Below are 25,599 nucleotides of genomic sequence, written 5' to 3'. Positions count from 1 at the left end.
GACTCAATTCAGGGAGAGAGATTTCTGACTTTTAATAACTTTTAAACATATAAACATCAAATAATAAAGCTGAGGTGTGCTGCTATCTCTAGGAATCCTCCGTGGTCATGTGTGGTTTGGTTTTGTAGATCAAGTAAACGATTAGCCATTTAGTGAGTTTTAAGTATCATGACGTATGGCAATAATATGCAGTTGCCATGGAGACTAGCTGTGTCTTTTCTTTGCAGACCCGGGCCACTAGCTGGTGGAGGCAGTAAGCTGGGGGAGCTGATCGGGAAACTGCATGAATACCTGGCAACGACTACTGAAGACAAGAATGAATCCAGTTTACCAGGCCACTGGAATGGTAAATACAGCACATGAGAAAAGTGATTTATGACCGTACATAATCCCAACCTCTCATAACATCAGGACTAGAGCCAAAAGTAAAAGGTTCTTAAAATTCTGTCATCATTTACTCACCCTCTTTGGGTGTTCCAAATCTGTATAACTTTCTTCGGTGGAACACAAAAGAGGATGCTAGATAGAATGTTAGGGACTGACTGCCTCACTCGCACTGACTTTCATTGCATATTTCTTCAATACAATAAAAGTGAATGGTGACTGAGGTTGACATTCTGCCTAACAAACTTTTGTGTTCCACGACAATATCTAAGTCTTACTGAACAACATGAGGGGTGAGTAAATGATGACAGAATCTTCATTTTAGGTGAATTATCCCTTTAAATATCAACCTGAGGATCAATACAGTATGTCTTATTGACAGGAGAGACAGCCAAAGATTACCTGGAGCAGCAGGTCAAAGTCCAGGCCGCAGAGGAGGTAGGTATGGTTTCTCTGTTACTCTGGGTTGTTATAAAAGACTGCAGCTAATTCAGAGGGGATCAACATCACATTCTGGATACAACTTCCAGCTTTACGTCACAATGTTTCCTTGCATGAATGGCTCTGATGAATTCTCGTGGCAATTTCCAGGGGTGAAATGGAGGTTCCTACTGACTCAAAGATCTCTATAGGTCTGCTCGTGTGTAAAATTGTTTGTTGTTTGTTTGCAGGCCAGTGGCTCGGCAGGATTGTTGTCATCGGGTCGATCAAGAAGGTTTGACTCAAACAGTGATTCAAATGAAGTACATTTGTGCTCCTTGAAAACTGACTGTCTAAATAAACTCATGTGTAAATCTGTGTAATTTACAGGAAACCGACTGTTGTTACCAAACACAGCGGGATGAATGAGTCGGATGCTTCGTCTGAGAGTGGAGCAGAGGATGTTGTGTCTGTTCAGTCCAGTGAGCCTGACACCAGCTCTCTACCCAAAGGTGCCCATTCACATAGTTAACAGACCCATTTAATGATCATAACCCTTTAATTTATGTCTCCGATAGGGTGATTAAAAGTTTAACCCTGTCAGTAAAGTTGTGTATTCATGAATGTATCTGGTCATTAGAGAATGTCCTGGTATGATGGAAACTTCTTTCTGGATATTTGACACAGGAACGGTGTTTGTACTGCCGGAGCCTGTGGGAAATGAAAGTCGTGATGATTTTCGTGGTCCTGAATTCCGGACAAGACGAGTTTACAAGCACCACAAAGACATTACTGACAGACGGAGAGGTGAGAGAGAGACAACTAGACTTTCAGATTAATATATATGTAAAATTTCCAAACAGAGAGTGATGATGCAAAGCTTTGAGATGGTGTGATGTTCATTCACAAATTTATGTGCAGATAATCTTTCTGTTCACAGTCATAATCTAGATTAGGGGTGGGAAAATACAGATCAAATTGATATGACGCTAGAAATGAGTCAACCGGTAGGAAGTATTGTTTGTTCCTGTCGCAGTTATGCCACATGGCGCCACACATTTGTTGTGCAACAAATAATCATTGTATTATAAACCTTAGTTATATTATTTCTGTCTGTCATTAGTTACTTTTGCATTAAAAATAACCTTTTCTAATGATCTGATGTAGGGTTGCAACTAACGATTATTTTGATTATCAACTAATCTAACGATTAGTAGAACGATTATTCGACTATTCGGGCAGTTATTGCAATGATTAATCATTAGCCCTTAACCAATTATTCATCTTGTGCCCTGACTTAAATGGTTGCATTAAACATGCTTACTAACAATAAAGAGGACAACATCGTCTTTTAAAAATACCTCTAAATGACATTCACTGAATTAAAGAGGAAAAAAATACTTTTTATTAAGTTTAATTTAGTAAAGAAATTTACTGCAAAAAATCTGTTTGTTTTTGTCTTGTTTTCCATTTAAAATTGTATAAAAATCCTTACAAGATACACTGACTTGTGAAGCAACATTTTAGATATTTAGACTTGCTTTAAGAGGATGTATATAAGTGTATTTTATCCCTTGGTTATACTTCTGCAAGTGCAGTAAAGACAAAATATCCTTATATTCAAGATCTATTCTCTAAAATCAAGTCTAAATATCTTATATGCTGCTTCTCAGGTGAATGCATCTTTTTTTTTTTGAAGGATTTTTAGATATTTTAAAATATTTGTATTTTTAATATATTCAACATTCTCAGATAACAATTTTTTCTTCAGCAGTATAGCTGCTAAAGTGAATGTATGTTGTTTTAAAGGAGTTTTATAAATTGATATTGGAAAACAAGCCAAAACACATCAAAAATGTATTTTGTGTATAATGGGGTGAAGTCTACCCCCTCTCACCTATTTGTTCACTTCAGTCCATCTTTAACTCACAAAAAAACAAACTCTCTCTTATTAATAAAGCTACATATTGGCAATTTTCATCACGATAAGAAATGCACAGTGACACATATATTATGATTCAATAAGTTGCAAGCCATCACGTTATAATCTAGCTGCAGCAAGTGTGCATGAGGAACGAGTGTCCCCGCGACAGTGTGCATCAGCCGGATGCAGTTTCAATCTCTTCCCCTTAGATCGGGACGTTCGCACAACTCATTGAAGAGGTGCTGACTACACAGAGAAATGCCAGTTTCGGAGTTTGTAGTTATTTGCATGATCTGTTTCCGTATTATTTGAACTTTAATAAAGCTATAACGCATTAAATATAACTGCATTAAAGATGTAACGCCAGGGAGTTTCCTTTAAAGTGCTCCGGCTCCACTTATTCCCCAACGAGAGTGCTTCTGTATTTACTTATTTGGTATTTTTGTATAATTCCCTCATTCTTTGCAATCTTCATCACCTGAAGCTGTTTGGAAAGTTTGGAGTGCATCTGGACTGTGAGCTGTGTATTTCTTCCTCTCCTCAGTCAGGTGCGAGCTGCAGTGCTGCTCTCGCGTGCCATCATGAGAGTTTAATGTGATCTCATTTTACGTTAAATGAGATCAAACAACTATTCGACAACGAAAATTTTGGTTGACAATTTTTTATTTTCAATGATGTCGATAATGTTGACTAATCGTTTCAGCCCTAATCTGATGGATGAGCGCGCTCTCTCCATTGCGCACACACAAAAATAGAGTGAGAGTTAAGACACGTAAAGATGGTTAAAATGAATACCGATGCGCTAATACCATTTCATGCCTCATAAATTTATTTTTTTAATCTGTCAAAATGAGGGACAGCATTTTGGAATTATTCGTTAATGTATTGAAATTTGGGAAATTTCGGGATAACGCAACCTCTGATTCCAATCGCTTTACTTACTGCAAAAAAACTAGGAAGAGCCTGCATCATCTTAGGTGTGAGGTACTCACCCTCACCTTAGTTACTGTTGCTGATGCCATCAAGCTTTCCTACTGGCACCTGTTCTGCCACAAGGAATTAATAAATAGCCTTGCACCTTTGTCAGCCTTGTCTCTTTGTATCTAGCATATTGTACCAAATTGGTTTCTAGTATGTCGTGTTGGTAAAATAGGCAGGGTTGGGGAGTAACGAAATACATGTAACGGGATTACATATTTAAAATACAAAATATAAGTAACTGTATTCCACTACAGTTACAATTTAAATCATTGGTAATTAGAATAGTTACATTCAAAAAGTATTTTGATTACTGAAGAGATTACTTTGCATTTTATTGTCATTTGTTTCATTTAATATTTAGTCCTTTCAGATGGAAAACATTTATACATATAAATGATGCGATCAAAAGTGCATTTGAACAGCGGTGAAACACTTTCTTATGATGTGTTACATTCATACGAGCAGACAGAGAAGTAAGTTTGAAGTAAGTTTGGAGCAGAAGAAATAGAAATAAACCTTGTGTAAATTGTCAGCTTCACGCTAAGCTAAAATGCTATTTCTAGCCATTTTACATGCACATGTTACCAGGCACGATCATATTTTTCATATCAAGAAAATTCACGTTGGATCATTATTTCTTTTTTTCTAGTAAGACCTTTGATATTAGGGTAAAAATCATATTCTTGATGATAATTTTTGTATTGTTTTCCTGTAAAAATACCAAAATATCCTTTAAATCAAGATCAGTTTGATTTATCTTGTTTTAGAAACAACACTGCATAAGATATTTAGGTTTTTCAGAGAATGGATTTTTAACATGTGTATTTTGTCTTACTGTACTGGCAGAGTTTTTATAGTCAAAACAAGTGCAAAAATCTACCAGTGCTGAAGAAGTAATCCAAAGTATTTAGAATACGTAATCTAACGAAATACGTTACAAATTACATTTTACAGCATGTATTCTGTAATCTGTAGTGGAATACATTTCAAAAGTAACCCTCCCAACCCTGAAAATAGGTAACTGTGTATTAAAAATAATGGTCTATTTATTGATGTTGTTTCATTGCAATGAACATAACAGGTCTACCATTACTTTGGACATTGTTTTAAATAAAAAAGAATTATCCCCCCCCTATATCTGACATAATTGACCAAAAATGAAAAAAAATATTGTGATATCCATTTTTGGTTATATTGCACACCCCTAGTCATAGAATTTTCACAAAGTAATTTTAGAATAGAAAAAATTCTCAATCTATCTCTCCATTTGCAGCTGTTTTATTTGTGGAGGATGTGAAACTCACTTTTCAGCTTACATTCATATCACGTACTCATCAAGATTTGATAAACTACTGGCATGTGCGTGACAGGAGATGTCTGTTTCAGGGTATGAAATGGAGAGGGTAAACTGCACTGCATGTGGTCAGCAGGTGAATCATTTCCAGCGTGACTCAGTCTATAGGCACCCTATGCTTAAAGTACTCATCTGCAAGGTACGCACGTATATGTGAGTTTGTGTGTGGCATATGTGTAAATATAAATTTGTCAAATCCGAGAAAAAGTTCAAATAAAGATTATGTTCTCGTCTCTGCTAGGACTGCACAATTTGGATGAAAAAAAATTATATTGCAACTATTTTGAAAATATTGTGATTGCGATATGATAAACATTTAAAATCTCATATTAAAACTGAAAACACAATATCGCGAGTCTCACGCATGCTTTGAGTGTGCAATGCATTACAAACTGAACACAGTATCATTCACTCTTTAAACCACAGCCATTTGTGATTTAATAATTGCACACTGCCATTTAATTTAATTGTGCAGCCCTTGTCTCTTATTGTTCCAGAGCTATTTGCATATTTATTTCTGTCTGTTTTTATTTTTCCAGAGCTATTTGCGTATTTTATTCTGTTTGTTTGTGCACTTTCTAGACTTGTTTTAAGTATTATATGAGTGATGACATCAGCAAGGATTCAGAGGGAATGGACGAGCAATGCAGGTACATGATTTAGTGATGAATAGCAATCTAAAAATGTGTGATGGGCATTTAGAGAGAAGTTTGCAGTGTGTATGTTTAGATGGAAGTTTTGGATTGTGTTATTAATCTTTTATTGCATGGGTTAAACATATTTTTTGGAGAATTAATGAAATGTCTGGGTCATACATTTTGCCTAAAGAAAATGAACCCTAATTTTTAGGTCTGGCATTTATTTTTTTGCATTGTGGATTTGTGAAATTTCATGACTATTTACTGAAAAACTGTGCACAAGTGTACCTAGGAAAACTGGTACTGTTTTAAAGGCATAGATTGGTCACCAAAAATATATGTAGTTTTTTTTTTCTCCCCAATTTGGAATTCCCAATGCGCTCTAAGTCCTTGTGGTGGCATAGTGACTCTCCTCAATCCGGGTGGCTGAGGACGAATCTCAGTTGCCTCTGCGTCTGAGACCGTCATTCCGCGCATTTTATCACGTGACTTGTTGAGCGTGTTACCACGGAGACGTAGCGTGTGTGGAGGCCCACGCTATTCTCTGCGGCATCCACACACAACTCACCACGTGCCCCACCATGAGCGAGAACCACACGTTATAGCATCCACGAGGAGGTTACCCCATGTGACTCTACCTTCCCTAGCAACCGGGCCAATTTGTTTGCTTAGGAGACCTGGCTGGAGTCACTCGGCACACCCTGGATTCGAACTCGTGACTCCAGGGGTGGTAGTCAGTGTCTTTACTCGCTGAGCTACTCAGGCCCCTATGTATGGTTTTTTTTTTATTTATTTTTATGTTTACTGCACTTTGTGTGAAGTTAATATATAAATGATTCATGCAAAATTTTTATGATCCTAAAAATAGGTAAGTATTTTTTCTTTTTGATTGGATTTGGAGTGAATCCCCGGACATTTCTTGACAGTTTTTGTAAAATTCACCTGTGTACAGAGCAAGCAGGAGTTCTTAAACAGGTCACATTTACAAGTATGCAAGTGAAAATCTGAGCAATGCAGCTGCATTAAGATGAGAACAGACTGGTATCACCTCACTGTTGTTAAGAGTCTACTTTATATCCACTCCTGTGGGGCTCTCTGTGTTTGATAAGTGATCTGATTTGCTGTGTTGTTTTTTTTTTTTTTCAGGTGGTGTGCAGAGGGAGGCAGTCTGATTGGCTGTGATTACTGCAGTAATGCTTTCTGTAAGAAATGTGTGCTACGTAACATGGGGAGGAAGGAATTGTCCAGCATCATGGAGGAGGAGAGGAAGTGGTACTGTTATGTCTGCAGTCCCGAGCCATTGGTGGAGCTAGTGTTGGCCTGTGACTCTGTTATGGAGAACCTAGAACTAGCTCAGAAACGAGCATCCCGGCCTGAGACAAGCTCAGTTCGAGGGCGGACCAAGGGCTGTCGTGGTGCAGCCTATCTGTTGGGGGCAGGAGGTGGCCCAGTGCCCTCTTCAGGACTTTACCAACGAATGCAGCGGTTTGTAGATGTTACCTCATCTCTGAGCCACTCCTTCAGTGCAATCGTTCAAAGCGAAAGAGAGGAGGAACTGAAGGAAGAGAAGGAGGAGAGAATGGGACAGCTGAGGATGTTTCGCTCTGTACTGGACGATCTGCAAGCAGCCAACATTGCATTACAGGTAAAAGGAGAAAAGAATAAACAGTATGTGCAATATAAATTTCAGTCATACATCACCACGACTATACCAGTTAATCTAAAAGAATGAAGTATACTCGAGCTCTGAAATTTTTCTTTTTTATATTTTTGTCAGATATTTTTTTTATTTATTTTTTATTTTTTTAAATCAACTAGTTGGCGAGTTGTTTGAACAAGTCGACTAGTTGATCTTAAATTTTTTTTTTTTTTTTTTATCAACATCAGTATTATAGGTTAACTGGTATCTGTAACTGGTAACCATTACTTTTAATTTTTCACCATTTTTGTCTTCGCTAGTTCATTTTAGAAGGTCCTGTGGTATGACAAATAAATTTTTTAAAAGTACAAATATTCAGAATCAGCTTTATTGCCAAGTATGCTTACACATACAAGGAATTTGTCTTGGTGACAGGAGCTTCCAGTGTACAACAATACAATACAGCAACAAGACAGAGATAATAATACAAAATTATAAAATAAATAAAGATTGAAGAGAAAATAAAGTATATATAGAATACACAATAAGACAAAATATATATATATATACACACACACACATACAGTGCATCCGGAAAGTATTCACAGCGCTTCACTTTTTCCACATTTTGTTATGTTACAGCCTTATTCCAAAATGGATTAAATTCATTATTTTCCTCAAAATTCTACAAAGAAATACCCCATAATGACAACGTGAAAGAAGTTTGTTTGAAATCTTTGCAAATGTATTAAAAATAAAACATGCACATAAGTATTCACAGCCTTTGCTCAATACTTTGTTGAAGCACCTTTGGCACCAATTACAGCCTCAAGTCTTTTTGAGTATGATGCTACAAGCTTGGCATATCTATTTTTGGGCAGTTTCTCCCATTCTTCTTTGCAGGACCTCTCAAGCTCCATCAGGTCGCACAGCCATTTTCAGATCTCTCCAGAGATGTTCAATCGGGTTCAAGTCTGGGCTCTGGCTGGGCCACTCAAGGACATTCACGGAGTTGTCCCGTAGCCACTCCTTTATTATCTTGGCTGTGTGCTTAGGGTCGTTGTCCTGTTGGAAGATGAACCTTCGCCCCAGTCTGAGGTCCAGAGCGCTCTGGAGCAGGTTTTCATCAAGGATGTCTCTGTACATTGCTGCATTCAACTTTCCCTCGATCCTGACTAGTCTCCCAGTTCCTGCTGCTGAAAAACATCCCCACAGCATGATGCTGCCACCACCATGCTTCACTGTAGGGATGGTTTTGGCCAGGTGATGAGCGGTGCCTGGTTTCCTCCATGACGCTTGCCATTCAGGCCAAAGAGTTCAATCTTTGTTTCATCAGACCAGAGAATTTTGTTTCTCATGGTCTGAGAGTCCTTCAGGTGCCTTTTGGCAAACTCCAGGCGGGCTGTCATGTGCCTTTTACTGAGGAGTGGCTTCCGTCTGGCCACTCTACCATACAGGCCTGATTGGTGGAGTGCTGTAGAGATGGTTGTTCTTCTGGAAGGTTCTCCTCTCTCCACAGAGAAACGCTGGAGCTCTGTCAGAGTGACCATCGGGTTCTTGGTCACCTCCCTGACTAAGGCCCTTCTCCCCCGATCGCTCAGTTTGGCCGGGTGGCCAGCTCTAGGAAGAGTCCTGGTGGTTCCAAACTTCCATTTACGGATGATGGAGGCCACTGTGCTCATTGGGACCTTCAATGCTGCAGAATTTTTTCTGTACCCTTCCCCAGATCTGTGCCTCGATACAATCCTGTCTCGGAGGTCTACAGACAATTCCTTGGACTTCATGGCTTGGTTAATGCTCTTACATGCACTGTTAACTGTGGGACCTTTATATAGACAGGTGTGTGCCTTTCCAAATCATGTCCAATCAACTGAATTTACCACAGGTGGACTCCAATCAAGTTGTAGAAACATCTCAAGGATGATCAGTGGAAACAGGATGTACCTGAGCTCAATTTTGAGTGTCATGGCAAAGGCTGTGAATACTTATGTACATGTGATTTTTCTTTTTTTTTTTTTTTTTAAATAAATTTGCAAAGATTTCAAACAAACTTCTTTCACGTTGTCATTATGGGGTATTGTTTGTAGAATTTTGAGGAAAATAATGAATTTAATCCATTTTGGAATAAGGCTGTAACATAACAAAATGTGGAAAAAGTGAAGCGCTGTGAATACTTTCCGGATGCACAGTATATGTGTGTATATACAGTGGTGTGAAAGTGTTTGCCCCCTTCCTGATTTCTTATTTTTTTGCATGTTTGTCACACTTAAATGTTTCAGATCATCAAACAAGTTTAAATATTAGTCAAAGATAACACAAGTAAACACAAAATGCAGTTTTTAAATGAAGGTTGTTATTATTAAGGGAAAACAAAATCCAAACCTACATGGCCCTGTGTGAAAAAGTGATTGCCCCCTAAACCTAATAACTGGTTGGGCCACCCTTAGCAGCAACAACTGCAATCAAGTGTTTGCGATAACTTGCAATGAGTCTTTTACAGTGCTGTGGAGGAATTTTGGCCCACTCATCTTTGCAGAATTGTTGTAATTCAGCCACATTGGAGGGTTTTCGAGCATGAACTGCCTTTTTAAGGTCATGCCACAGCATTTCAATAGGATTCAGGTCAGGACTTTGACTAGGCCACTCCAAAGTCTTCATTTTGTTATTCTTCAGCCATTCAGAGGTGGACTTGCTGGTGTGTTTTGGATCATTGTCCTGCTGCAGAACCCAAGTTCGCTTCAGCTTGAGGTCACGAACAGATGGCCGGACATTCTCCTTCAGGATTTTTTGGTAGACAGCAGAATTCATGGTTCCATTTATCACAGCAAGTCTTCCAGGTCCTGAAGCAGCAAAACAGCCCCAGATCATCACACTACCACCACCATATTTTACTGTTGGTATGATGTTCTTTTTCTGAAATGCGGTGTTACTTTTACGCCAGATGTAATGGGACACACACCTTCCAAAAAGTTCAACTTTTGTCTCGTCAGTCCACAGAGTATTTTCCCAAAAGTCTTTGGGATCATCAAGACGTTTTCTGGCAAAAATGAGACTAGTCTTAATGTTCTTTTTGCTCAGCAGTGGTTTTCGTCTTGGAACTCTGCCATGCAGGCCATTTTTGCCCAGTCTCTTTCTTATGGTGTCATGAACACTGACCTTAACTGAGGCAAGTGAGGCCTGCAGTTCTTTGGATGTTGTTGTGGGGTCTTTTGTGACCTCTTGGATGAGTCGTCGCTGCGCTCTTGGGGTAATTTTGGTCGGCCGGCCACTCCTGGGAAGGTTCACCACTGTTCCATGTTTTCGCCATTTGTGGATAATGGTTCTCACTGTGGTTCTCTGGAGTCCCAAAGCTTTAGAAATGGCTTTATAACCTTTTCCAGACTGATAGATCTCAATTACTTTCTTTCTCATTTGTTCCTGAATTTCTTTGGATCTCGGCATGATGTCTAGCATTTGAAGATCTTTTGGTCTACTTCACTTTGTCAGGCAGGTCCTATTTAAGTGATTTCTTGATTGAGAACAGGTGTGGCAGTAATCAGGCCTGGGTGTGGCTAGAGAAATTGAACTCAGGTGTGATAAACCACAGTTAAGTTATGTTTTAACAGGTGGGGCAAACACTTTTTCACACAGGGCCATGTAGGTTTGGATTTTGTTTTCCCTTAATAATAACAACCTTCATTTAAAAACTGCATTTTGTGTTTACTTGTGTTATCTTTGACTAATATTTAAACTTGTTTGATGATCTGAAACATTTAAGTGTGACAAACATGCAAAAAAATAAGAAATCAGGAAGGGGGCAAACACTTTTTCACACCACTGTATATGTATGTGTGTGTATATATATATATATATATATGTATATGTGCAAATACAAATCCGTTATATACAGTGCAAGGGAATGTAATGGCAGAAGAGGTAGGATGTGTTGGATAAATATAAAAAGACTAAACTGCGAATTGCACAATTATTGCTCAATGGGCTAGTTTTTCATTGTTAATGAGATGGATAGCCTGAGGGAAAACGGGGGGCAACCAATAATTCTCGCGGCAGTCCAAACTGTCCTTTCTATATTCCATGTATCCTAGTCTTTGAATTAATATGGTCAAAATAGCTGCATACAAAAAATCATATAAAAATCAATCGAGCTTGTCACACTGCAGGATTTTCTACTCAACTTAATATATTTAATGTCACCTATGCATAGACTACATAACTGTAAACCATTATTTCACAAAACTTCTTCACAAAAACAGAGTATCCCTAATAATGGGGAAATTGCTCACAGCAGGTGATTTGAAGTGAAACAGAACAATTTGTATGAATAAACCTCTGCAGACAGAGTCCAGACAATATAAATTCAGTCTAGAAAGGTTTTTTCCTCCCAGTTTAGAGTGAGAAATGACTTTGCATTACAGACTTAACAAAAATGGACACACGTTTTTAGACCATGTACTTTGTAAAACAGAATGAACAGAATGCAGGGTTTGCTCTCCTAAGAACATGTAATATTTGTTTTTTATTCATTGTGGTTTTCACATAAATGGGGAAAAAACCAGTGTCACAGACGTGACCTCTCTTTGTTATGGATGTGACAGTTGTGAAAGTGGCTTTTATGTGATGAGGGAAAACCATCCAATATGCTTTGACACCTGCAGACTTAGACTTCCAAGACATCAGTATGATATCCATGAGGGTGCATGATGGATTAAAATAAATTGGAATCGCGATATGACCTTGCGTGATTAGTAATCTGAAAAAGCTGCATTTTAAAATCTATTCTGCATTGACCTCTTCAATAAGCACTGCATGAGTGAGCGGCACCTTCTAACGTGTGACTGCAGCACACGCTGAGCGGCGCAGCAATATGAGATGATAAATCTTGCACATTTTTGGAAACTGAAAAAGGTGTAAATTGTATGTCTGTGTGGGTTTGGGAGGGGATGAGATTTGAGGGCAATCACATGCCTGACAAATACTCCCATGTAGCCTATACTCTCAATTAGTATGGTCAAAGTAGCTGCATAATAAATCATATCAAAATAATCAAGCATGTCACACCGCAGGACTTGTCAACTAATTATACAAATTATCATGTAATCTACCCATAATCTATATAACTAACCTTTTACTTCACACAACTATTGTAGTCCTCACAAAAAACAGATTATGCATGATAATGTGAACATTGCTCACAGCATGTGGTTTTAAGTCAGACAGTAATTGTCTTGAGTTTAAGGCAATCCATTTTTTACATCAGGGTGCTATGATGGATGTAGCGACTTTAAAAGGTAATTAATTTTAAGACAATTTTTTTGCAGTCAAATGTTATATGAAGGTCTTTTCACATTGCTGACCTCACTAATCAGCTAGTTGGACAACTGGTCAACCATCCTGTCCCATTCCTAGTAAAATAATAATAAAAATAAAAATAATTTTGATGTCAAAAAAGTGGCCTCAAAACAACAATAAAAAATTGTTTACAATACTTAAAGGAATAGTTCACCCAAAAATGAAAATTCTCACATTATTCACTTACCCTGATACCATTCCAGATGTGTGCTTTTTAAAAGTAAATAACGTTTTAATTTATTTGTTACACAAAAGTATCGATTTGATTCAGAAAACATTCATTGATCGACTGGAGTCACATGTATTACTTTTATGCTGCCTAAATGTGACTTTTGGACCGTCAAAGTGCTGACACCCATTTAATTGCATTATAAGGACCTGACAGAGCTCTATCTTCTAAAAATCTTTATTTGTGTTTTGCTGAAAAAAGACAGACATACCCATCTGGGTTGGCATCAGGGTAAGTGAATAATGAGAGAATTTTCATTTTTGGGTGAACTATTCCTTTAAGGACATTTAATTAAGGTGTATTACAGCAATGTATTAATGTGATTACAGGAAGCCCTGGACCATGAGCTGACTGGGTCCAAACGTGCTGGCAGAGTAGCTTTAGAAAGTCAAAAGCCGAAAGGAAGGGCCAGACGGAAGAAAGCATCACAGAGCTGTGGACTCACTAAAGAGTTGGTGGTCAAACTCACTCCTGTACCAGTCACCACACCAGCCATCAGCAGTACGTCTCCTTCCATCTCTCCATCACCTGATGGACAAAAAATAGAGAGCATAAAGAAATGTGGAGAATTGCAGGAAAGAGGGGAAGATGTGGAGATGAAGGTGGTGGAGATGGAGATGGATGAAATGATTGAGAGAGAAGAAGAGGTTGAGAGTTTTTATGTTAATAATGATACTGATGAGGAACAGGGAAAGGAAGATGGCCAAATTGACACTAAAAGTTTGTCAGTGGCAGAGGAAAATAAACGTTCTCCACGTGTGAAAACCACACCACGCCGCCGACGGGCGACCACTAGCTCTGCTGCCGAGCATGCTGATCTAGCCGAGGACGATTCTGATTCTGATGAGGTACCTGAGGTTCTGCTTCAGACGGCTGCTGCAATGGCAAACAGCGAGGAAGAGGGTTTGGTCGGTAGCAGCTGGGAAGGGGATGAGGTAAACCAGCAAGTCAGGAAGCAGCGGCTCTTTGGGCTGGTAAAAACCACACCTCCGGACAGAAGCTCCCGCAAGCGGAATCTCAAAGAGAGATCTTCGTCGTCCTCGTCTTCCTCATCTGCGTCTTCAAGGAGGGGCTCTCAGGACCAGGGGTCGATGGTCAAGATGGCCATGGCAAGAGCCCACAAAGTTGCCCGGATGACGGGACAGAGTGAGAGTTCGTCAAGTGAGGTGGGGGGACAGGAACTGGACAGTAGTGACTCAGACGATCAGAGGATCAAACCCCTGACAGAGGGCGTCACGTTGCTTGGCTCCGGAAATTTCCAGCAGTCTTCCGGTGAGTTTGTGAGTGTGTGCAGGTGCATTATTGGTGGGGAGGTGTGTGTTTGTCAATTAAATGAAACACTGCTTTTAGTAGGAAAACAATGACATTTTCTATGAAAACTTGCTCTGCCTCTGAAACGGCTTGCCTGTTTAACTGATGTCACCAAGCCCTCTTAAGCTCAAAGTATACTTCGATTTTGATGCAAATGCTCAGTATCTGCATACAGTCGAACGCAAGCCTGTCAAAGTATACTCCATTTGACAGTGCGTTGCTGCACATACACAAGCGATTGGCGCATGCGCGCTACGACTGCTATGAGACGCTGGGAAAATTTCACTTAAGGAGTTTAGACCCAAGACCCTTAGCCAGTTTGGGAACCCTCTAGAGGCAAAATGGGTTTAATATTTACTAAATTATTAGTTTATAATTTATTATTATATTTTAGTTTAATTTCTTTAATATTTTATTTTCCCTTTCCAGGTGATGAAATGGACATCCAGCCTGGTCCATCCATATCTGTGGATGACGATGATTTAGAAAATAGGTACGATTCCGTCTGCACCAGGGCCACACACACATTTTTCCAGCACAGGTCCTCTTCACCGGACTCTGGCCCAACCGACCTCACTACAACAAGAGCTTTGATCCAAACCCCATTTAAAAGCATGCAAGCTTCTCGTACATCTGCACGCACCACTTCTAGACAGGGCTTTTAATGCAGAGTTTGAACACGTGAATCAAACTCACTCGTGAATGCATTTTGTTTGCTCTGTCAACAAACTGTGCAAGTTTATGTCCACACGTGTTAGAGAAAATCTGTAACCATAGGCTGTCGACACCGCACTGTTAACAGGTGAAATGTATATCAGTGAATCCTCTCCAGAGGAGCTCCTATGTTTGAATTTTACTGCACTGACATAGACCATTGCATGTCTTTGGCAGAACTCGTGAAAGTCAAATTGTCCTCTCTCCTGTCTGTGCTGACTAATAATGCTTTTAAGAGAGTAGAAAGAGCCTGCACCTTTTCTTTTCGGATCTGACAGAGCCTGTGTTCAGTGAGACAGCCAACGTCTTGTGTGTGTTTGTGTTTTAGGGCTCAACTGCCTGGTTCTCACGATGTAATGTTTTCGTTCAGTCAGAACAAAGGCTGTGTGGTTTGCTAACGGTAGGTGTTACAGTAGTTTCACATAACTTTTTCGTTCTTGGCAGTTAAATGTCATTATTGGTGGAATTCAAGTGAACACAATGTTTTTGTAGGCAGAGAGGGAGGCAAGAGGACAGTAGGAGTTTAAGTGTTTGTGTTGAAAGCGGTTGTTTGTTCTTTTTCAGGAGATTAATCCTGGGACAGCAACCTGTATTTTCTTCATTTAGAAGGTTAAGGTGAAGATGAGTTTTATGCCTTCATATGAACTGCATTTGTTCAATAAGTGCAGGTTTCTGTACCTAGAGTAATTTACACGTTAGTGGTTCACAGCGTTTTATTTTCAGTAAAGTTGCACATGTTGCAGTATTTATGTCTTCATGACTTGCAGAGAAGGTCATAAACTTACCGAGAATGGAAACTTGACCCCAGCACAGGTATATGTCCTGAGTTTTTGTTTAGAGTATAAGCTTTATTTGGTGCCATGGTCCAGCAGTAAGTGTGTGTGTGTGTGCATTTGAGAAGTTAAGTACACATTGAGCAGTGGTGCTCCTGCCTGCATACAACACAAGTCTGAGCAGCCAGACCTGCAATTATTACATTGGTGGACTCAAAATGTTAAGTGGACAGCATCAAATTCAGGTAGTTCTTTCAGGCCCAACATGCAGGCTGTGAGCTTTCCAAAGTTTGTGCAGTTGTGTGCTTGGGGATTGCGAATAAAGAGCGTAGTCTTCACTCTCAGATAAGATGTTTATTTGACTTTGTCTGTGATCTGCATGGCTCTGCGGAGAGGCAATCAACACTTATTTACTCTTTCTCTCTCTCCACCCCCCCCCCCCCCCCGTTTCGTTTCTTTTTCTCTGTTTCTACAGCCTAACAGGGTTCCCACGCATCCTGGAAAACCTGGAAAACCTTGAATTTTGTAATGCGATTTTCCAGTAATGGAAAGTTACCAAAACGTCCTGGACTATGTGTTTAGTGCAACGTTATAATTAAATTATATCACTGTGTCGATGACGAGATTTCCGTACGACGAAGAAACCATGGGACCGATCGGGACTCGGAATTGGATGTATTCTGTCATGAAAACAAACATCGCAAAATCATATTGTTTTGTGTCATCATTTGCGTTTTGTTGTGTACTGTGTCATGAGCAGGAACAGATCACAATCTCTGCTCACTCACCGTCATCTCAGTTTGTTTTGATATGCATTTTATAAAACATAATTATTTTCCTTAGCCAACTCAAGTAAACATTAGCCAGCAAATTAGAGAAAATGATCCAAATCTACCAGTCAACTAGATACTCGTTTGTTTGGTCAGAAAAGCTCTTCCAACACAAATGAACAGCTGGCTAACATTTAGATGATTTAGAACCATACCAGTATCCACAATACCTCAATGGGTGAATCACCTGTAATTTACTTTCACCTTTCTTTAAAAGAATATTCCGGGTTAAAAACAACTTAAAGCTCTAATGATAGCATCTGTGGCCTGCTGTTGATCGCAGAAAATGTTGACTCATCGCACAATGTCAAAAAAGAAAGAAAAATGCTTGTAGAATAATCTACTTAAAATGAATTATAACCACAACCCTTACACAAAAGAAATGCATGTTGCGCATGAGACAGGTGTGATAGAATCAGAATATGAATGTTAATGGAATACACTTGTTAATGTAAATGCAGTCAAAGACTGAACCCTTTGACTGTTTTGTCTCAAAACCAATCACTTATCGCCACCTGCTGGTGGAACAATATAGCCCACACAGATGGTCTCTAAACAACAAAAATCGGTTGACCAAAAACTTCAGATTTCAAAGATTTGAGTCAGTGGATTTAATTAAACTCCAAACTAATCTTGTCTCTGCAGAGTTTTATCTAATCATTCAACTCAGTGTATCGGAATTTCCTTAAAGCACAATCAGAAGGCCATACACCTTATTCACGCTAGCGCCATCTATTAATTTTAATGGGAATGATAACGAGGCTGTGAGGAATAGGCTTAGTCTCTTCAATGGGCTGCTCTGCAGTTTAAAGTGTTTTTGGATCGTTCTGCGGACAAAACATTGATAAAATATATGTCCAAGAACATTCAGTGTACAAAAAACTCCAGACAACATGAGTTGTGGAAAATCAGATGTCATCTAGGATCTTTATACAGCTTTATACAGTTTGTGCCATTGAAGAGACTGTAAGTCTATCCCTCACAGCCTCGATGTCATAACCATTCAAAATCAAGGATGTGCTAGCGTAAATAAATAAGGTCTATCCACTTGAAAAGCAGTCCCACCTCAAAAGGATTATTAAAAAAACTTTACAGCTCTAATAACAAACAAATTGTTTTTTACTAAAGAGTTCATGTTACATTCATGCTCAAGTGCGCTTAAACCTATCAAGTGCCTATCCTTGTATTTTAAATGCGTTACTGTAAAAATGTCAGGCAGAGCAGAGTTGCGTTGTTTTCTGTGGCAAATTGACAGCATGCCATAGATGCCTTTTAATATTAGAGTTGTTGGTCACATAAATTTTGGGAAAAATGTCTCGTAAAAAGTGGGAACCCTGGCTAACCTGAAGTAACCTGCTTCCGTTAATTGACTAACCCCTGTCACTTCCTCACCCCTCTTTCAAACTGTCTTGTCCTATTTATTTTAGTCTTTCTTTTTTTGAGTCTTCCGTTATTGATTTTAGCCTTCATGTGAGCTGAATAAAACAAAAAAAAATTGCATTAAAGTGCTAGGATTTATTGCATGATAATGTCCTTTGTTTGATTAGTATTTATTAGTCTTATTATTTTGAGAAATTTTACACAAAAAACAACCTCCCTTTTAAGAAGCTTTTCAGAAGATTGAAGCATGCATAATTTTGCATAAAAAAGAGGAAATGTGTAAGAATTGTATAAGAATTGTAGTTCTAATAAAAGTTTATACCCCAAACACAGCCTCTGTGCTTTTCTGTTTTTGTGATGTTTATGTGCTTATAAATTCAGTCTGTCTTTTTCAGAGGTGCTGAGTTCAAATGGGTGTTCTTAAGCTTCACAGTTACTCTGTTTTAGTCTTACCGTAATTTTCACACTATTTTCTCTAAATCTGAATTTAGGAAAGACAATGCATCTTTCACAATATAAATCATAAGTTTTAAGTGACCTGATTCCAGTCATTACTCAGTTGTTACTGCATTTTATCTTTACACGGCATCATAGAGGAGGGGCCCTCCTTTGTCACATGCCAGAGGACAGGCCTCTTCATCATGGCCAAGAAGGCTTGTTCTACGTACCTTGCTGGCATTTTACATTTTCCAGATTTACTTTACTAAAGTAAATAAATTAGTACATTTTCTAATACTTCTAATTCATTACCGTAATGGTCCACTTCACAGACCAGAGAAGCTTTTACTCTTTGCTGTTACCTGATATTTTATATTTGTATCTATATATTTTTTTTTTTTTTTTTTTTGTTGTTGTTGTTATATTCATATATAATTGTATGTCCTTTAGGGGTATAAAGTTGCAAAACAGAACAGAAACTTCCTCTGAATTATAGCTGCATAACCAAAATGTCAATATTTGAGTGCATCTTTGAGAACTTGTTGTGAAAGGGGTGGAAGGAATACGCATCCTTTATTGAACCAGAATCAATCTGTTGCTCACCTCATATTCTCTCCCTCTTTTTTTTTCTTACCACCTCCCATTTGACCGTTTCCTGCCTCATCCCTTCACTTGTTCTATAAAGAATTGCGAGGCAGATTCTGCTGGCTCAGATCAGAGGTGACCTCTCCTCAGCATCTGAGCTGGACACCAGCTCTGATGAGCAGTCAGAGAACACAAGAGGAGAAAAGAAAAGCAAGAGAGGGACACCTGAGACAACAGCCGAGGAAGGTGAGTGATGGCCATTACCACTGTAACCATGGGGAAAGGACCTCTGAAACCTTCTTTGGCCTATAACCTTGCACCACTGTATTTGTTCTTTCTAATGAATACCGCATCTGTAGGAGATCTAACAACAGTAGGTTTTTAGGCATATTAGGTCAATTTAAGTTTAAGCAAGTTAAATTTGTGCTGTCTTTTGGGGAACACTTCATAATAACTTTTTAAAAATTACAAACATTACATTATTTAATACTTAGTGTATTATTACTGTAACACAACAGATATTACAATTTGTGTGGTTATTTATTAGAGTTCAACCAATATTAGGACCACAGAACCTATTTTTAATTACCGTTTTATTTCTGCTTTTTGATGCCTTCACAACTAAATTACAGACCACAACAATAACAACACACTGTATGTATTATGAATATTTGATATAATTGTTAAGTCAATTATGACAGCAGAATTTTCCAAATGGAGGTTTGGAACAGGATTTTGCCATTTATTGGTAGACCCAATATTAAAGGAATAGTTCACCCAAAAATGAAAATTATCATCATTTACTCACCCTCATGACATTCCAGGTGTGTATGACTTTCTTCTGCAGAACACAAATTAGATTTTTAGAAGAATGTCTCGGCAAGTGATTGGTGACCAAAACTTTGAAGCTCCAAAAAGCAAGATTATGATGATGTCAAGATTAATAGTGAAAAAAGGAGATACATTCACCTAAAATCAAATCGATTGAATCACTTAAGAAAACATGGATTAAACCATTGGAGTCTTATGGATTACTTTTATGCTGCTTTTATATGCTTTTTAGAGCTTAAAGTTTTGGTCACCATTCACTTGCATTGTATGGAGGTATTGGTGAACTATTCCTGATAGAATCTATTAACTGATAAAATAGAAAAGTGAATATGGGTAAAGCATTTTAGCCAAGCTGACTATTGTCCTCTCTACTATTTATGTGGTATTATTACACGAGTACAAATACTTTTTTTTTTTTCCGCAGACAATGATGGGTCGGAATCCAGCGGGTCGCAGACAGAGTCACGTCACCGACACAGACTCCTACGACATGGTCTTTCCTTATCAGAGGCAGAAACAAAATATCCCAAGCAAGGAGAAAAGACAACGAAAAAGAAGCAGAGAGAAAGAGAAATACAAGATTTAGGATGTGTTATTTGTGCGTAAAATTCTTTGAAAACTAAAAGTGTGCTTAGTTTTATGTATTTATGCTAATTTGTACTCTTTAAAGTATTTGTTATTTTATGATTCCTTTCGTCAGTCTTGGCATGATTTTAATTTTTATTTGAACACAGTGAGCAGTGATGAATCATCCAGCTTGGACCTGAGTGAGGAACTCAGCCAATCAGAAACTGAGGAAACAGGGTAAAGTAGCCTGTGATGTCATGGGACATTCCAGGAACACAAGCTTTCAATTGGATCTTGAAAATAGCACATTTTTAATTACTAATGTAAAATGTACAAATGGTGGTGATTCATTTTCTGTCACAATTTTCTAAAGTATTATTTATATTGTAGGTCCCAGTCACCTTCTTGTAAGAAGCTGCTGCAGAGCCCATCACATTCACCCAACGGGTCCACCAATGCTGATGTGTGTGTTTGTACACTCTTCGCTGTCATACAATACATGCTATGAAAGTGAGTACTTCAATACATGACTGTTTTTTGTTTATTTTTGTGTCTGAATTATGCAGAATGTTATCTCCCCAAACACTGAGGAGCGTTTAAAGAGCACCCCTCATGGGAGGAGGCAGATCAGACGACTTTTGGAGGTAGGTCAGCTGGCCCGGGAGACGCAGAGTGCTCTGAGAGAAGAGGAGGAGCGCAGGAAAAGATTAGCGCAGAGAGAAAAACAAAGACTGGAGAGGGAGAGAAAAGAACGAGAAGATGCAGATTCAGAGGTAAGGAACTTACCAACTACATAGGCTCTGGAAATTTCTATTCTGTATGTTACCTTTGTAATTAATTATCTTCAATATTGTTTAATGGTATATCTAAATGATTAATTGGTGTTGTCTATCTGATGTATTATTTGTCGCCACTTCTTTAGGTTATCATAGTAGCTGAGAGACCAGCTCAAAACTTCACCCCATTGATTCTTGAGCAAGATGATGTAAAGAGCAAGCCTTTGGTGCAAGTGCACATGCATTTTCTGAGCAAGCTCAAACCGCACCAGCGAGAGGGTGAGGGGAAAAACATTTTATATTCTCTATATTCATTGAGAGTGCAATGTTTCAGCTTTACAATCTTCTGTAGTCATTTAAAAGTTTTTGGTTGTCACTTCCTACACAATTGCTTTTGGCCTCATTTTTTGTTGGAGTTATTCTGATTGACAACTCTTTTGTTTTGGCAGTATTTTATTTTCTGCTTGTAAATGCTTGATGATAGTAGCATTTAAAATTGGAATATATATTGGAATTTGTACAAGCTAAAGCAGTGTGCAGGAATTTTTCGTTTCTCTGTACTATACTGTCTCTAACGCACTGCCTGCAACCAATTAGGTTTGCGGAAATATTTAAAAGTAGCTGCTTAATTCCGTCCAATTCAAAATCATCTTGTAACTAAGATGAAAAGCAGACAATCAAGAAAATACAGCCATTTCTGAAAATTCTCTACAAATTAAACATTTATACTTGTACTAGATGAGTTGGTATTTGACATATGCCAGATGGAGCAGCCAAGAGTACTTTTAGCTAAATGTTTCCTCATCCTACACATGCTAAAGAAGCACATACTCACTTCACATAGCAAAATCTTAAACGTTAAAAAGCCATCTAACATTTCCTTTTTTCAGTGGGGTATATAATTGGAGATCCTATATAAAGTCTTCCTAATGACTTGGCCATGTTCACACTAGTATGTTTTCAGTTGAAAACTCTTTTCATCGGTTTCCAAAGTATGTGGTACTAGAGAGTGTTTTCGAAAGTCTCCTTTTTCAGTGGAAGAAAATGGTGTTCCAGTGTGCATGAGAGGTGTAAATTTAGCAAAGTCAGTGCATTTTCAATCCAGTACTTATTTGTGTGGTCATGGCCTTAGTCATTATAAAAATCTGTGAAATTACTGTGTATGATTAGGTGTGTGTTCATGTGTGTTCAGGTGTGCAGTTTATGTGGGACTGCTGTTGTGAGTCTGTTCAGAGTGTGAAGTCATCACCCGGTTCTGGCTGTATCCTGGCCCACTGCATGGGACTGGGCAAGACCTTACAGGTACTGAGCACATAAATGCTCTCCTTTTCCTTGTATAATCTGAAAATGTGAGGTTCACTGGCAGAGTGACTGTGTGTGTGTGTGTGTGTGTTTCAGGTCATCGTGTTTCTTCACACAGTGCTGTTATGTAAATTACTGCCTGTGAACAGGGCTCTGGTGGTGTGTCCTCTCAATACAGTACTAAACTGGAAGAGTGAGTTCGACCAATGGCAGAGGGGCTTAAGACCCCACACACTGAGGGTCAGTTTGTCTCACTCTCTGTCACTCTTAAGATGACTCTTATTTGTATGGTAACCTTAAAGCTTGAGTATACAACTTTTTTACGAGTGCCGGATCATCTCGCAGACGGTTGAGCACTCTTTTGACCGCGAGCGAATACGAACGTGTTCGACGCATGCAGACTACGACTGCTTTGTGATACTCTTAGGACAATCAACAGCAGGAGCATGTGCCGACGATATGCACAGATGAGGACTGTCTGCATGTCAAGAAAATCTGGACAGCACGCAGACAATCCGTGCAGACTGTGCTGATGAAGAAATTTGCATCACGCATATTGTGCGCGATCCGTTCGGGAAACCAAAGTATACTTTAGTGATATTTATCCTTTTCTTGGGGGCTTTTTTCAGCATGTATGATGTCACTTTTGGCTGAACTCTGCAATTTGAGATCTTTGTCATATTGCAAAGGGATAGTTCACCCAAAAATGAAATTCTCACCCTCACGTTCTTCCAAACCCATATTACTTTTCTTCATCCATGGAACACAAAAGAAAATGTTAGGCAGTATGTTAGGGACTGACACCCTTAATCACCTTTCACTTTAATTGTATGGGGAAAAAAGATAAGCCTAACATTTTAACGTGGACTTTTGGCTGAATCACTGAAATGTTCTCTGAAAGCATCTCTTTTCTGTCTGTTTCTCACACACAGGTGACAGAGCTGGCAACAGTGAAATCAGTGTCAGTACGTGTTGAGCTGTTGAATGACTGGTTTAAAAAAGGTGGGGTGATGATCATGGGTTATGAAGTTTTCCGTATTCTTACACACGGACATAGCGCGAAAAACAGCAAACACAGAGAGGCCTTCCGCTCTATGCTCCTGAATCCTGGTACACTTGTCTAAATAATCTCTCATTCAAATACTGTTATAACAAGGTGAAATGATGATTGACGCTTTTGTTTTATTGATTTTAAATGCTTTGAGTGTGTGTGTGTGTGTGTGTGTGTGTGTGTGTGTGTGTGTGTGTGTGTGTGTTAGGCCCTGATCTGGTAGTGTGTGATGAGGGTCATATTCTGAAGAATGCAGAATCAAGCATCTCAAAAGCCATGCAAGCTCTCCGCACACGCAGGAGAATCATATTGACTGGCACACCACTCCAAAACAACCTCACTGAGTGTAATTACATTTAACCTTTGATCTTCCAAATCTGTAATATGCTGTTTGTGGAAAATTATTTGGTCTCTTTTAGTATAGATTAGAAGATCTCTTTGTATTGGTCTTAAGGTTAATGTTTTAGACCCTTTCAATTTTGACCCTTGGGGAAATTATGTAAATGATGTGTGCTAGGGATGGGCATTTTCAAATAATTTTGTAGTCGAATACTCTAACCCACAAAAAAATAGTTATTGATTACTCGTAAATTAAAATGCATGTTAAATACGTATAACTTGTACAATATGTTTATTCACAAATGTTACCAAGAATGGTTTTAAAATAGGATAAGTTTAGCAAACTATGCTTTTATTTTGGGGAAACATTTATTAAACAATATGCATGAATAAAAATGGAAAACAAAAAAGAATTACATTATATTGCACTCACCTGGAGGTTACAACCAATAATGCACATATATAAACTCAGAGTCTACACAAAGGCTATCTTATTTTATCATTTCACATGTTATTATTAAAGAAAAACAAATGGAGAAAGTTGACTTTTTATAAAATGCTCTCTGTCTGTGTTCAGAGATTTCACACACATACTGGTCTGATATGCGTCCGAGTTCCTCATAACTTTCCACCATAATAGCAGATCCTCATCAGTTGGTTTACATGACTCCAACAAGAACCGAATACAAATAGTGTAACACAAGAATCTAAATATTACAAGACAGCTACACTTGGCTTTGAAAAGCACAGACGGCATTATATCTTCTCATCCAACACCTGATGACACACACCCACATCGCCCCCAGAAGACTCAATTGTAACTGCGAGATTAGGGAAAAGAGATTCATTTTTTATATTTTCTCCCCAATTTGGAATGCCCAATTCCCAATGCGCTCTAAGTCCTCATGGTGGTGTAGTGACTTGCCTCAATCCGGGTGGCTGAGGACGAATCTCAGTTGCCTCCGCGTCTGAGACTGTCTTATCACGTGGCTTGGTGAGCACGTTACCGCAGAGACGTAGCGCGTGTGGAGGCTTCACGCTATTTTCCGCGGCATCCACACACAACTCATCACACGTGAGAACCACATTATAGCGACCACGAGGAGGTTAACCCATATGACTCTACCCTCCCTAGCAACCGGGCCAATTTGGTTGCTTAGGAGACCTGGCTGGAGTCACTCAGCACACCCTGGATTCGAACTCGCGACTCCATGGGTGGTAGTCAGCGGTCAATACTCGCTGAGATTGAAAAGAGATAGTGTAATTCAGCGCTGCTCATGGTAGGTGTAACCGGGGAAGGGATGGGCAAGGAGGCGGCGGGAACCAGCTGAACCGTAAACGTAAAGTTTATTGATATAAATGAACTTAAAATAACATAAAGAGACACACAACATGGCTGTGTGTCTGAGAGAACTGGAGCCTCCGGCATGTCTTTATCCCCCTCCTGGCTGATTAGCCCGATTCAGGGCCGGCCATGTGTCCTCAAGTCCCGGAGTCGCCCTCTTCCTCATCACAATCCCCATCGCCCGACTCAGGCTGGGGAAACCCCTGGCATGACACACTCTTCTCCCTTCCCTTCCTGGGGAAGGGGGGGCATTGCCCTTCCAGCCGTGCCTTCCATCAGGTCTTCCCCGCATTTCTGAAGCCCTCAGAGCGACGCAGAGAGAGAAAAACTTGCTTGCCGGTTCCCGGACACGCTGTCACCCGGTCCTCAACCGCTCCTCTGCCCTCTGGTGGACGACAGCTGGCTCCTCCCCCGGCAGACAGCAGTGAGTCCTCCGACC

General features: G+C 39.2%; 1 protein-coding gene across 4 annotated transcripts in view; it reads left to right on the top strand.

Annotated features, from left to right (window-relative positions):
• The window catches only part of LOC127432928 (transcriptional regulator ATRX-like), a 39,228-nt gene that overhangs the window by 389 nt on the left and 13,240 nt on the right, over positions 1 to 25,599 (top strand). For 3 of the 4 annotated variants that reach the window (XM_051684476.1, XM_051684467.1, XM_051684458.1), the window contains exons 2-21: positions 228 to 346; positions 767 to 822; positions 1,056 to 1,099; positions 1,195 to 1,316; positions 1,492 to 1,611; positions 5,096 to 5,202; positions 5,646 to 5,713; positions 6,848 to 7,346; positions 13,248 to 14,190; positions 14,659 to 14,722; positions 19,050 to 19,195; positions 20,205 to 20,378; positions 20,515 to 20,584; positions 20,738 to 20,810; positions 20,914 to 21,120; positions 21,270 to 21,402; positions 22,316 to 22,425; positions 22,522 to 22,665; positions 23,358 to 23,535; positions 23,685 to 23,822. In XM_051684476.1, the coding sequence (XP_051540436.1) occupies positions 228 to 346; positions 767 to 822; positions 1,056 to 1,099; positions 1,195 to 1,316; positions 1,492 to 1,611; positions 5,096 to 5,202; positions 5,646 to 5,713; positions 6,848 to 7,346; positions 13,248 to 14,190; positions 14,659 to 14,722; positions 19,050 to 19,195; positions 20,205 to 20,378; positions 20,515 to 20,584; positions 20,738 to 20,810; positions 20,914 to 21,120; positions 21,270 to 21,402; positions 22,316 to 22,425; positions 22,522 to 22,665; positions 23,358 to 23,535; positions 23,685 to 23,822 (3,515 nt within the window). Of the gene's footprint in view, positions 1 to 227; positions 347 to 766; positions 827 to 1,055; positions 1,100 to 1,194; positions 1,317 to 1,491; positions 1,612 to 5,095; positions 5,203 to 5,645; positions 5,714 to 6,847; positions 7,347 to 13,247; positions 14,191 to 14,658; positions 14,723 to 19,049; positions 19,196 to 20,204; positions 20,379 to 20,514; positions 20,585 to 20,737; positions 20,811 to 20,913; positions 21,121 to 21,269; positions 21,403 to 22,315; positions 22,426 to 22,521; positions 22,666 to 23,357; positions 23,536 to 23,684; positions 23,823 to 25,599 lie in introns of those variants that run through there. The other variant, XM_051684485.1, reaches the window with a different exon arrangement.

This window comes from Myxocyprinus asiaticus, chromosome 4 (genome assembly GCF_019703515.2).
Source record: "Myxocyprinus asiaticus isolate MX2 ecotype Aquarium Trade chromosome 4, UBuf_Myxa_2, whole genome shotgun sequence".
NCBI classification, from domain to species: Eukaryota; Metazoa; Chordata; class Actinopteri; order Cypriniformes; family Catostomidae; genus Myxocyprinus; species Myxocyprinus asiaticus.
This window is presented reverse-complemented; position numbering and strand designations above follow the sequence as displayed.